The following is a 12607-nucleotide window of genomic DNA, read 5'->3' as shown; positions in this document are numbered from 1 at the left end:
CAGTTCTCAGGCTGTTGAGTCTTCATTCGTCATCAGTCATCTCCAAGGTCCACAAACCCTAACAAGCGATAGTGGAGAAACCTCTCCCCTACTGCCAAGTTTCGCCGCTTTTAGCAATATTCCAGCAATACCACGGCGGGGAACACCAGCAATGGGGTTCACACATTGTACCCATGTTGGGAATCGAACCCGGGTCTTCGGCGTGACGAGCGGACGCTTTAACCACTAGGCTACCCCACCTCCCCCAGAAATCTTGGACCACAGTATACTGAAACCTTTCTTTAAGTCCAGATTTATCATCGTAATATTGTCAACTCTCCCTTGAGACATATCTACTGTGTTGTATTGATTGTGACTGGTGAGTCGTTGATCTTCCAGAATTATACTTGTACTTTGTTAACTTTAGCACAGATTAAGGTTGCCACTGCTAGCTCTTTAGCAGTGCTAGTAGGTGAAGGTCGTCCCTCTTTTCCCCTTTAACCTAGCTGCCCAGTTCTGAATAGTCTGGCAAACTCAGGAACATCATCCCGTAACGCTGTCACCATCCACAAGGATGGCTGCTGGAGTTAATCCTTTCAGTTGGAGATAATTGATTATAGCATGGTAGCCAATTTTATCCATTTGCATCAGTGAGTGAGTTTAGTTTTACGCCGCTTTTAGCAATATTCCAGCACTATCACGGCGGGGGACACCAGAAATGGGCTTCACACAATGTACCCATGTAGGGAATCGAACCCGGGTTTTCGGCGTGACGAGCGGACGCTTTAACCACTAGGCTACCCCCACCACCACCACCCCCTACCCCCCATTTGCATGTTCAGGGCTGTACAATATATTAGTTAGGCTAAGAACCTCTAAAGGCTTTCAGTCTAATCCTGAGGAGTGAGTGTTAGTGTAGGTGTTAGACAGTAATTCTTACAAAATCCATAAATGAAGGACAACTAGAAATTCTACGGGTGTACACCATCCCAAAGTAATGAGCGGAAATGCATCTGGGTAGGCGCTTCGAGTTTATCTCATGCAGGAAGCGGATTCTCGAGCATTAGCATTAACATACCGATGGCGACACAGACGAAAATGGCGCCTTGATGGTTTATAGATTTCAAAAGAGCTGAATTCGTAATAAGTGGAATTGGACATTGGTGATTCTGACTTGTGGAACGGTTCTGGCACCTAATCAGGCATACCACATTCATGCATATATTCATTTTCAAGCGGGCAGGACAAATTCCCGATGCGGATGTGTGTTTCTTCAAGAATCACACTGTGGCATGGCATACACCTTAAGTTCTGTAGCATAAGGAAGTCCGATGGGACATGATCTTACAGAGGACGTAGTCAGTGTGCGAAATAGCCGTGGCTATTAAAAATCCAGTCGGGCCAATAAATCTCCACAGTAAATATATCACTCTCTCCGATAAAACTGTTTATTATATTAGCAGCTTAATGGCGACTTATTTAAGTTATTTGAGCAAAGCAAAATGTTTCAGAAATTCAGAGGTCGGTGGGGTAGCCTAGTGGTTAAAGCGTTCGCTCGTCACTCCGAAGACCCGGGTTCGATTCCCCACATGGGTACAATGTGTGAAGCCCATTTCTGGTATCCCCCGCCGTGATATTGCTGGAATATTGTTAAAAGTGGCGTAAAACTGAACTCACTCACTCACTCAGAGATGTGTTTTCTTATTTGTTTTTGACGGTATTTTACCTTTGTGTAATCATTTGCTTAGTTTATAAATTCAAATTTCGGGCTAGTGAATTATTTTGAGGGCTAAACTTTCAAGCACAGCTAGCTCGACTGGCCAGCAAAATCTGGAAACTATTTAGCACACTAGACGTAATTTCATGATGCTGAGTTTAGGATGTAGATTTGTTAATCATATCGAGCTTGTACCTTGTAGTCTATACACAATAACCTGTATACAGACACCACAGGGCCTTAGGCGACACAGTACATGACTAGGGCTACCAGACCTTACTGTATACCAAAAGATGATTACCTATTTTCTGAGAAATGTGATCGGATAAAGCGTTTCTGAAGGGATAAATTAGGCTATCTTCGGTCTTGAAGAGACCATTTTATCTATTTATGTAAGAAATGCTTGTCTATGTTTTGTTATTTTCACACTATGCATTGTTCCTGACAGGGGGACATTGTCTTTGACTGTAAAATTTTAGATTTGATTTAAATGAAAATAAAATTAAATGAACTGAAACAAAATTTGGAAACATTTTCAGTGATCAACGGTGGAAGTAAAATGAAATGTCCTATATATCTATGATACTACCGGGATTAACAACTTGATAATATTTACATGGAAATCAAAACAAGCATCTTAGTGAGTGAGTGAGTGAGTTTGGTTTTACGCCGCTTTTAGCAATATTCCAGCAATATCACGGCGGGGACACCAGAAATGGGCTTAACACATTGTACCCATGTGGGGAATCGAACCCGGGTCTTCGGCGTGACGAGCGAACGCCTTAACCACAAGGCTACCCCACCGCCCCACAAGCATCTTAGAGCTAAGGGTAAAATGACTATGCTTTCCCTGTTTCTTAGGAATCTTGATATTATGTTTTGCAAGTATAATGCTTGCTTATACATTTTTGTCTGCAAATTTATTACGTATGCATAAAGAACATGATAATCCCGTATGTATGGCATGACATGTGACAGATCCGTTTTTAATGCTCATCAATCTGCATGGTCATAAGCAGGAAGATCTGCTAAAGTTCAGTCATGTTTTGCTGATACGAGGACGAATCCACGAATATCAGATCGTGAAGCAGGCGTAATCAATACAACAGGAAACACATTATGGCATGAAGTACATTTTACTGTACATCCAAGGTAAATCATGCTGCAAGGTAATGACGCTAAAATGAAGGCATGATGCCATTTTTATACGAGGTACTAATAAAACGAACATATTCTACGACTATGTGCAATTTTACGTCATTATCTGGGCAGTATATGAGCGTAACTTACGAACACGGTGCTGTAGTAGACTACCCTAATTTAGATAACGGGCGGTGGGGTAGCCTAATGGTTAAAGTGTCCGCTCGTCACGCTGAAGACCCGTGTTCGATTCCCAACATGGGTACAATGTGTGAAGCCCATTTCTGGTGTTCCCCGCCTTGATATTGCTGGGATATTACTAAAAGCGGCGTAAAACCATACTCATTCACTCATTATTTACACAACAACATTGGTAACGACCTGAACTCTCGACCGAGAAAGTACACTGGGTTCATCACTAAAGAAATAGTTAGTATAAACATAATGTAAAGCTATAGTCATTACTGAACTATATCTCAGATACCGCTTCATAAATATACATATTATACATCAGTTTAAAAATACCTTTGTTTTTGCAAGCACGTGAAGTGATGTTTATGATGTGACGCTGTTTTATTGCACCTCAACTACCTTTACATATAAGCAATATTGTGAGTGGAATGTGTCTGTGTTGATCTGCCCTGGTCTCTGGTGATATCGATTGGGAAGAGGCAGTGAAACTAGATGCAAGGTATTGACAAAAGGGCGGTGTGCATTTCATATCGTGTCGGCGACAGCTGCAGGTATTGTGGGTCGCATTTCATGTTCATTGCAATGCCAATTTCATCTCATATCAGTCACGATATTTCTAGGACACGAAGGCAGTTGGTGTGATGTATGTCTATTTCATTCAGAGTCCCGTTATCCATCAGCTGATTTCCCGTCACTTTAGATTTACCCACTTGAACACGCGCCTTAAATGCAGCAATACAAATAAGATCAATTTTTCCCATTAAAACTGTTTCGTCACAAGGGACCACATGCATTCGTGCATGACATGAACATTATTGTCAACATATAAATAAATGAAATATACAACGGCGAAATGTACACGCCTCGTGAAATGTACACGCCTCTCAGATACCGCGCATTCCAGACAAATATCAACATAGCTATCATGATGTTAAACTGGCTACGAGAAATTAATATCAATTATATGCAATTTTCTCTCCACACAAAGCTCATTCCGATGGTGGGGATGAATCAATAGATGCATTACTCGACATACTTTGAATTATTGATAACTTAAGGTGTTCTTAATGATTGGTGAGCATCAACCCTTTTGTTCAATGAAGGCATATTACTCGTTTTGTATATCCGTGCGTTCAACCAGCTCTGCATCTTGAACTAAGCCGCAAGTTTAACCGTGCATCCACTAGCCTCAACAAGTACTGCTGACTTTATTCTCTGTAATCCCTGTCCCAATTACGTCATCATCATAATATATCGTATTGCAGTTTGTCATGATAATGCAGTAACACGCGCGTCTTGCAGTCAAATGCGCAGCATCTATGTATATTCCTTATTGGCTATAAACATAGTTATTAATAAATTAACAATTATACACAGACATTACATATAGGGTCAATTTGAAATGTTGCCTAATGGAAAACATTACATTATTCCCTACCAGCAAAATGTAGGCTGTAACCTTAGTTTACCATTAACTTGAAAGCTGCGTTTTTCAATTTGATTAGCCCCAGTTCAGTGTGACAATGTCCAAGTGCCATTAGGATCACTGAGGCAGTAATTACCTAGTTCAATAACATGATCGTATCGTGCAGCGAGCATCTGTCCAATGACCTGACATATGGCGCCGGTAGATAACAATGGTTCTGACGCAACTCAGGATAACGTTTCTCATTTACCTAGTCTCTTTATTTGGGGAAGGTTGGCTACCTCTAATTACATATTGTTGGGCTCATGTTTATAGCACGTCCTGGCACTGGCTTACGACAGGGAGAATGCCATGCCTCTCTCACGTAGCGACGCTGACTTGGGTGGCTGATAGTTGCCGGGGGGCTTTGTTATTGCTTTGATTAACATAATTGGAGTGACTCCAAAAATTATAAATCGAATAGTGTCCGCAGGGTTAATGAATTAAACTGAACGTATGTACATAGACAGCAGGTGGCCTTTGCCCGATCACGAGTATGTCACAGTTTTCTTTGTGTTGTTGCAAGATGACAGCTGTATGACGAGGCACTCAGGAAGTGATCTAGACATACCAGTGATTGATATCATGAGCAGCGGTCCACGCCGTTAGGACACGATGACACACGACACACGAATAAACCAAATCACTAATCCTGTTCACCAATTTCATACGATCGCCTCATGCGAGAATCGTTTGGCACGGGGTGTGTTTCTTTCCAAACCGGGGTCGTTAGGGGGTTGGTGGGCATCTGTAGGCTCTAACGGGTACCTTGTGACGTAAAATTTTAACCTCACTCACTCTAACACTACGGACACACTGGCGTCACTTCATAATAATCAGTGTTTGCACGTGGAGTTGCCATACCCAGAGTACGACGCATGTCACAAGTTCTAATTGTCACAAACCTACTACAGTGTAAATAAGCCTTAGTTTTACGCCGCACTCAGCAATATTCCAGCTATATGACGGCGGGGTGGGGTAGCCTAGTGGTTAAGGCCTACGCTCGTCACGCCGAGCACCCGGGTTCGATTCCCCACATGGGTACAGTGTGTGAAGCCCCATCTCTGGTGCCTCCCCCCCTCCCTCCCTCACGGTACATAATTGAGTCTGGACCAGACAATCCAGTGAACAACAAATGAGGTGTAGCAACCGGGTGTACGGTGTGACCTGAACGTTCTAGTACAACCCCTGGTCTTCGTTGTATGGTGTGAAATCAGGGTGAAAAATCATTTGAACTTTGTACCCCAGGTCAAAGCGTTGCACATTTTGAATCGAGGAATAGTTCCCTAATTTCTTTACATACACCTTATATGTGGAACCTTCCACCACAAAGTATGTTTTACAATTCTCTATTCACACATGGACATGCATTGCCGTGCGCCATTCTCACGAGTAGTTAGGGTTTCGTGTGAACACGTTTAGCACTGACGTCGTGAGGGTGTCGCTTCACAACTGCTGTCTGTTGCCCCTATCTAGATATACACTGGCAAGTAGCATAATTCAAACATTAAAATATTTGCACTTTTGTTAGTTTTACAATGGTGCACTCAGCAGAACTTCTGCTGAAAGATTGCGGTCTGTCAATAAATGACTCTGGACCAGACAATCAAGTGATTAATATCATGAGCATCAATCCACTCAGTGGAGATACGATGACATGTATCAAACTACGTCAGTCAGCCTGACCACCCGCTCTAGATATCCGCTTTCTACAAACATGCTTTGCTGAAGAGTGAGTGAATGAGTTTGGTTTTACGCCACTTTTAGCAATATTACAGCAATATCACGGCGGGGGACACCAGAAATGGGCTTCACGCATTGTATCCATGTTGGGAATGGAACTCGGGTCTTCAGCGTGATGGGCGGACGCTTTAACCATTAGGCTACTCCACCGCCCCGTTTGCTGAAGAGCTATTCTAACCCGGATCTTCTCTGTTCATATTTGACTGTAACTTCAAGAAGAATCATCTTCAATATGTCTTTCTGCAAGTTTTAGTCCAGTATAAGAGGCTCACCGACCTTGAGCTGGCAGCTTCTGAAGCATACACGATGAATACTGGCATTTCCTGTTCCCCGAACCCGTCTCACGATGTCCGACCACCTCAGCTGCACGTGCATGCTATTTACTCGAGAGGCTTTGTCTATTACAATGAAATCCTTGTGTTGGTATTTCCTCAGCTGAATTGATCGACTTGAATTGATATCCCTAAATACAGCTAGTCAATTACTATAATGGTTCTGTGGCTGGACTTTCGAATTTAAGCTTGTTGTATGACTTTGTGGCCAATTATTTGTTGGCCGTAACTTGAATATTTAAATACATGTCAATTATCTTCATATAATTATTATAAGCACATTTATATTTGTTATTGTGAAATAGATTACCTTGATGTCACGGGGTCTCCTGTGTAATGTACATCAGTGGTGTCAATATCAAAGGTCACGAATAAGGCCCGACACTTGTCAAACAGAATTGTTTGCGAGGAAAGGTTACATTGGTTAATTTCATATTGTCTGTTGTGACATACGCAGTTCTGTTTTGGAAAAGCAAAGCTTTGAGATATCAATTAAGGAATGACAACATTTAAAGGTTACTAACCGCGTAATGAGGGGGTCAAATTATCGACCATAAGCTTGAATGCCAGTAGTTGAATACAAAGGATGTCGCTACTCTCCAGAGATCACTTACCGGTCTGAGGGGGTGCCGTATACAGATTGCACGTGTAGTCGGGCACTGGTACAATGGAATAGTGGGGTGGGGGTGTAGGGTGGGAAGAACTTTGAAGGAAATGAAAATAGCAGGGAGAGATTGTTCATGTTGAAGCTCATTGCAACTTTATATGTGTACCTTCTGGTTACATATCTGAGTGAGTGAGTTTAGTTTTACGCCGCACTCAGCAATACTCCAGCTATATGGCGGGCTTATATATCTGTTTATATGTCTTCATTTTGGTGTCTATCTATTTACACGTGTACTTTCTATTTACACGTGTACTTTCTGGTTAAATATTTGTTACATGTGTACGTTCTGGTTGAATATCTGTTTATACGTGTTCTTTTTGGTTTCTATCTATTTACACGTGTACTTTCTGGTTAAATATTTGTTACATGTGTACGTTCTGGTTTCATATATGTATTACAGGTATAATTTTCTGGATATATATCTGGTTACATGTGTACTTTCTGGATATATATCTGGTAGTATTTGTTTTTACTGGATTTATTGCATCATTTAGAGCCAACAGTTGCAGTGGTCAGGTTATATTACGCCACTGTGTATGAATATGTATATCGCCATTAGAGCTAAAATATGACACTAAGTTGGTATGGTTCGTTCCTTCTGCAATGACATTGACTTGTCTGCCTTAGTATTACCAGTCACAACTGATTATATATGGTATTGATTACAGCACTGAGTCATGTAAACATTGTTCCAACCTGATTAAGCCATGACTTAGATATATACTCGAGGGAATATCCCTGCTACTGAAGGCCGCCCTACGCGGTGATGTTTATGAAGATGCAGACTGGCATGGCGACACAGCAGCTACTCGGCGTGAAGCAGCAGGACGCTCAACAGCAGCTGACGCCATGCTTTATTATTCTGCGTTTCTATTGAATATCTACTTTGAATACCTACATTGCACATACGTTGTCAGCCAAACAGTACTTAAATCGAAGGAACAAAACGTTGGATCACGTGACAAGGAGGAGTGGTTGGTGCATTATCATTGAAGGAAAGATTGGCGTAAGCATCGATAGTTTTGCTGTAATACTATCAATACGACACATTACATATATGACTTACTTTGTGTGACTATTAAACGGGTTATGGCCTCTAAGAAACATTTAATGACTTTAGACGTCAACGTATGACGGGCTTGGTGGGGTGATGTTTCGGTAGCCTGAAAACAAAATGGCCACCGGATTTCTACAGATTGAATAAGCAACGGCGCCATGTCAGTCAAATCCCCGATTACATAAAGTTAATCTTGAATTTACGTATGTTATGAATTTACATAATGTCGGTGACGTGGGTGATATGTCCACGGCGATCTGCCAGTTAGGAGAGACTGAAACTGACCTGATGGAGTTGCTACAATTTTTCACATGTTCAATCTATTAAGCAAATAGGAGTGGATGTGCGAGAACACCGTGCGAGAACACCGTGCGAGAACACCACCCCTACTGGTTTCCCTACAGCAGTAACAGGACTAGCACTGACAGAAAGTAAATGCAATTATCTCGGTATGTGGGCCAAATGATATGATTATACTGACCTAATCTTAACATTCAACTGTCTAATTTCCTCAGTCTCTCGGTGGATTAAATGTAATGTTTCTTATTATCAATTCCTGTACGCGACATTAATGACACCTGTTAGAATAGCACATACACAGCCTAGTGAAACTGATGAACCTTCAGATGAACATTTTCTCAAAACTGATAAACATTCATCAATCTAATTACTTTCGCCATACCTTACAATATCTTAACCAGATTGGAAAACAATCTGTGAACAAACTCAAACAACGATGCAGCAATGTTTGGTGTTGAAATGATGCTGTGAATGTATGTTTAGTCTGTGGAGAGGAAACATGAAATGTTTGTATATTAATAAACAAACTGCATAATCCAATGTACTACACTGTCCAATCTCTGACTATTCAAGCACCATGTAAAAGAAACTGGTCAGAAGATGGGAAAGTTCTACCACCAGAAACTGCACATTTGTAACCGTCTGAAAATCAATGATGAAAGATTGGTGAAAAATATACTCACATTTTCTTGTCCATATAGGAATATTTTTCATCGAACCACACAAATTTTTCACATGCATATTTAAAAGGATATCCCCATTCAATGATGATCTTGGCATATTTTCTGATAAAGTTCTCCTCACTAAAAATGAAGAGCGAACGATTGCTTGACGCAGCCATTCCTGGGAGACTCAAGTGAGCGGCGCGTCTAGAAAGATGTCCTAGGGATCCGTCATAGGGACCTGAATAGTCTCCATCATCACCGTGGCCGCTGTTGGCTTGAAATGTTGCCATCCTACAACACAAAACACAATATGAAACACTGAGAGCAGACGAGATGAGTTCGTCTCCATTAGAGAAAGATGTGTTTGTCCCTCGTAGACGGGTCTAATCTGAACAGCGACTGAGATCTCATGTCTCTGTATGCGGTAACGTTAGACAGTTCTTTGATTGTTGCTGTTAAATCACAATAAATCCTCAGAAACTTGAGTCAGTTTGTTAAAATCCGGTAAGAAGCGCCCGTACGACAGAGCATATACACGCCAAACAACGACAGCAAGGTATGCCCCACATTGTTCGTGCCACAGCCAATGCAATGGCCTAACCACTTGTCGCCACGAGCGGAATAATTGCTATTTAAAGCCACACATCCAATGTCCTATTCTGCAGTCACCGTCACTCGACGGGAGAATTCCGACTGGAACAAGTGTCAGCTAGGAAGAGATGTCGTCTGCTACTTGCTTCGACTAGGTTGGTGGGTCTGGTCGCTACCATTCTCTCCCCGCCACACTTTGAACCCGCTCCATGGATAATTAATGACCCTATTGTTAAAATATATATTGACAACTGTGGCAAATATCCGTCGAACCAATCAGACTGTGTCGACTAAAGTGTATTATTTGAAGCCTTGAAAATTTAACAATCTGACGTCATCGGTTAAGTTTGGACATAAGATGATCAGCTGATGGTCGTTGGGAAAGGGTGCATACATAACTGCTAAACTATGCTAATGAGTCCTGCTCTCTCACAACCAACTAGCAACGCCCCCGGCACGAGATTTCATTGAAAAATCTTCACGGATCAATTCCCCGGCCAACCATGTCCACGTTTAGCAGTGAGATCTGCGCAATATTTATGTATTCTTGTGTCGTCTGCTAAATTCAATTGCATCGTGTGCCCTGTTCGCTCTCTCTTCTCCGCGCACTCATTTTGTCTTCAGCCATCTCCACTCGAATATTGATTTTCTCCTGCTGGACTGTAGGAGTCTACTGGTAGAGGGAAATCGCACACAATTTGAACCTATTTTACCCCGAATCGATAAAGCAGTAATTTAAACTAACCCAGAAGGCCTGTGCTCCGCACCGCCATGCACGAACCGGTCAGCTTCAACCAAGAATGGCCTAACCGGAAGCCGCCATTTTGACACTGACTTGGTTGCTTACACAGAAACAATCGTTTGAGTTGGAGCGGCCTGTGTTCCACAAGCTATGTGCATCAGACTGTTATCTATCTATCGATTCAAAACATCTCGACATTGGTGCCGTCTCTTTCCATGTTTGAATGAACTATATTTAGAAACTCTAAGTGCACATTAGGTCAAAGTAATAGTTTGATTTGTTAGTGTTCAGTTTGACCCAGATCTGGAAGATCAGTACATGAAGAATCGCACTTGCCATCTTTATCAGAATTCCGCCTGGTTCATTGGTTGTGGACAGCTCTACAGGGCACACATGAATACCCAACTCACAACTGGACTTAAAATGCCTGATGCAACCAAACATGGGCTACGTGGGAAAACTGACCTAGTCAATTCGATGAACTAATTGTGACACGTCATTGGGTAGCAAACTAAAATCTGAATACCATAAAAAACCAAGTTAATCCACCGAGTACTAAACTGATCTTCACAGGGACCAATTCATGTCATCTGTCTTCATATATAAAATATTGTTGTTATTGCCGAGCATGAGTGAAGAGTTTGATCCATCACCTTCACTCCAGATGGCGGGTACGCCATCTACTGCAGCTGTAAACAACAGCTGTGCAGCAGCCGAGGGCCCAACATGACGCACGGGCCTGTCTCTAATTAACGTTGAATATACGTTATCTGGTTGAACATAGTTTTTACCGCCAAACAACACCTGATGCATGTTTTGGGACCGGTGCATCGGTGACAGGTGATTTAACTAACGTGACAGGTATGGAGGTGTTAGGTAACCGGTACCTTGATGGCATTAGATCAGCGAGTATGTGGGTGAAACGGCCCCACACCATGCATCCCGAAACGGGATAGGTCTGCCGACACACCAACCGTCAAAGACGACCTTAAAAACATCTAACAGAAGAAGAAGAAACGGTGTACAATATTTCGGTGTTCATCAGTTGTTGAAAGTGAGGTATCACGATACAGAAAATAAAGAGGTAGTGACATAAGTAACCTGATCTTACACTACAAAAAATAAGCGGTATTTCGGGAGTGACAAAGGTAACCCGATTTTACACTACAGAAAATAAGCGGTATTTCGGGACTTACACTACAGAAAATAAGCGGTATTTCGGGAGGGAGTGACAAAGGTAACCCGATTTTACACTACAGAAAATAAGCGGTATTTCGGGAGTGACAAAGGTAACCCGATTTTACACTACAGAAAATAAGCGGTATTTCGGGAGTGACAAAGGTAACCTGATCTTACACTACAGAAAATAAGCGCTATTTCGGGAGTGACAAAGGTAACCCGATTTTACACCTATATAACCTATTTTAACCTATATTTGTATCCGTCATCTCCACGGGTAGCTAGTCATTAGTACAATAGGGATATTTACAGGCATCATCTTCTCAAGGCTTGCTTGGCATTCTTTTCTTATCATTAGGCAACATTCTGAAGAAAACCGCAAAGCCGTCGTGAATAATTAAGTGTGCCCAGCGTGTTAATTTCAGCCAATACAGCACAGCGGTCGTCGGTTGGTGTTGCAGAGAATCACACCGTCATGTCGATTACAGTAAGATCACATCTGGAAGCTTGTCGATAACAGAATGAAATATACACCAGCCTTCAGATGGTCTCCCTACAAAGTGTTATAAACACAGCAAAGCAACTAGAGACACGCGGCATCACAATATCAATTTCTAACGAAACTCTTTCTCCGAAACTGGGGTATACTGTGAGTGTAGTTTGTAGGTAAATCCTTAAAACCAGAACCAACTGCAAGCTTACTCGTGGCATCAGAGTTAAAACATCACAAACACACTTCTATCTTTCAAAAGAAGCATTCTAAAATATAGAAAACTGGGTAATATGAAATGATCATTTAATCCCATTTGAACAGAAATAACAAACAGGCAGCATGGCT

General features: G+C 41.8%; 1 protein-coding gene across 1 annotated transcript in view; it reads right to left on the bottom strand.

Annotated features, from left to right (window-relative positions):
* Nucleotides 1-12607, bottom strand: part of LOC124291256 (voltage-dependent calcium channel type A subunit alpha-1-like) — a 299650-nt gene that overhangs the window by 136553 nt on the left and 150490 nt on the right. Inside the window, 1 exon segment of the mRNA XM_046728197.1 lies at nt 9348-9548. Within this exon segment, the coding sequence (XP_046584153.1) occupies nt 9348-9548 (201 nt within the window).

This window comes from Haliotis rubra, unplaced genomic scaffold, assembly GCF_003918875.1.
Source record: "Haliotis rubra isolate DU_JTF1 unplaced genomic scaffold, ASM391887v1 Scf488, whole genome shotgun sequence".
NCBI classification, from domain to species: Eukaryota; Metazoa; Mollusca; class Gastropoda; order Lepetellida; family Haliotidae; genus Haliotis; species Haliotis rubra.
The sequence above is the reverse complement of the archived record's forward strand: the minus strand, read 5'-3'. Positions and strand labels throughout refer to the sequence as shown.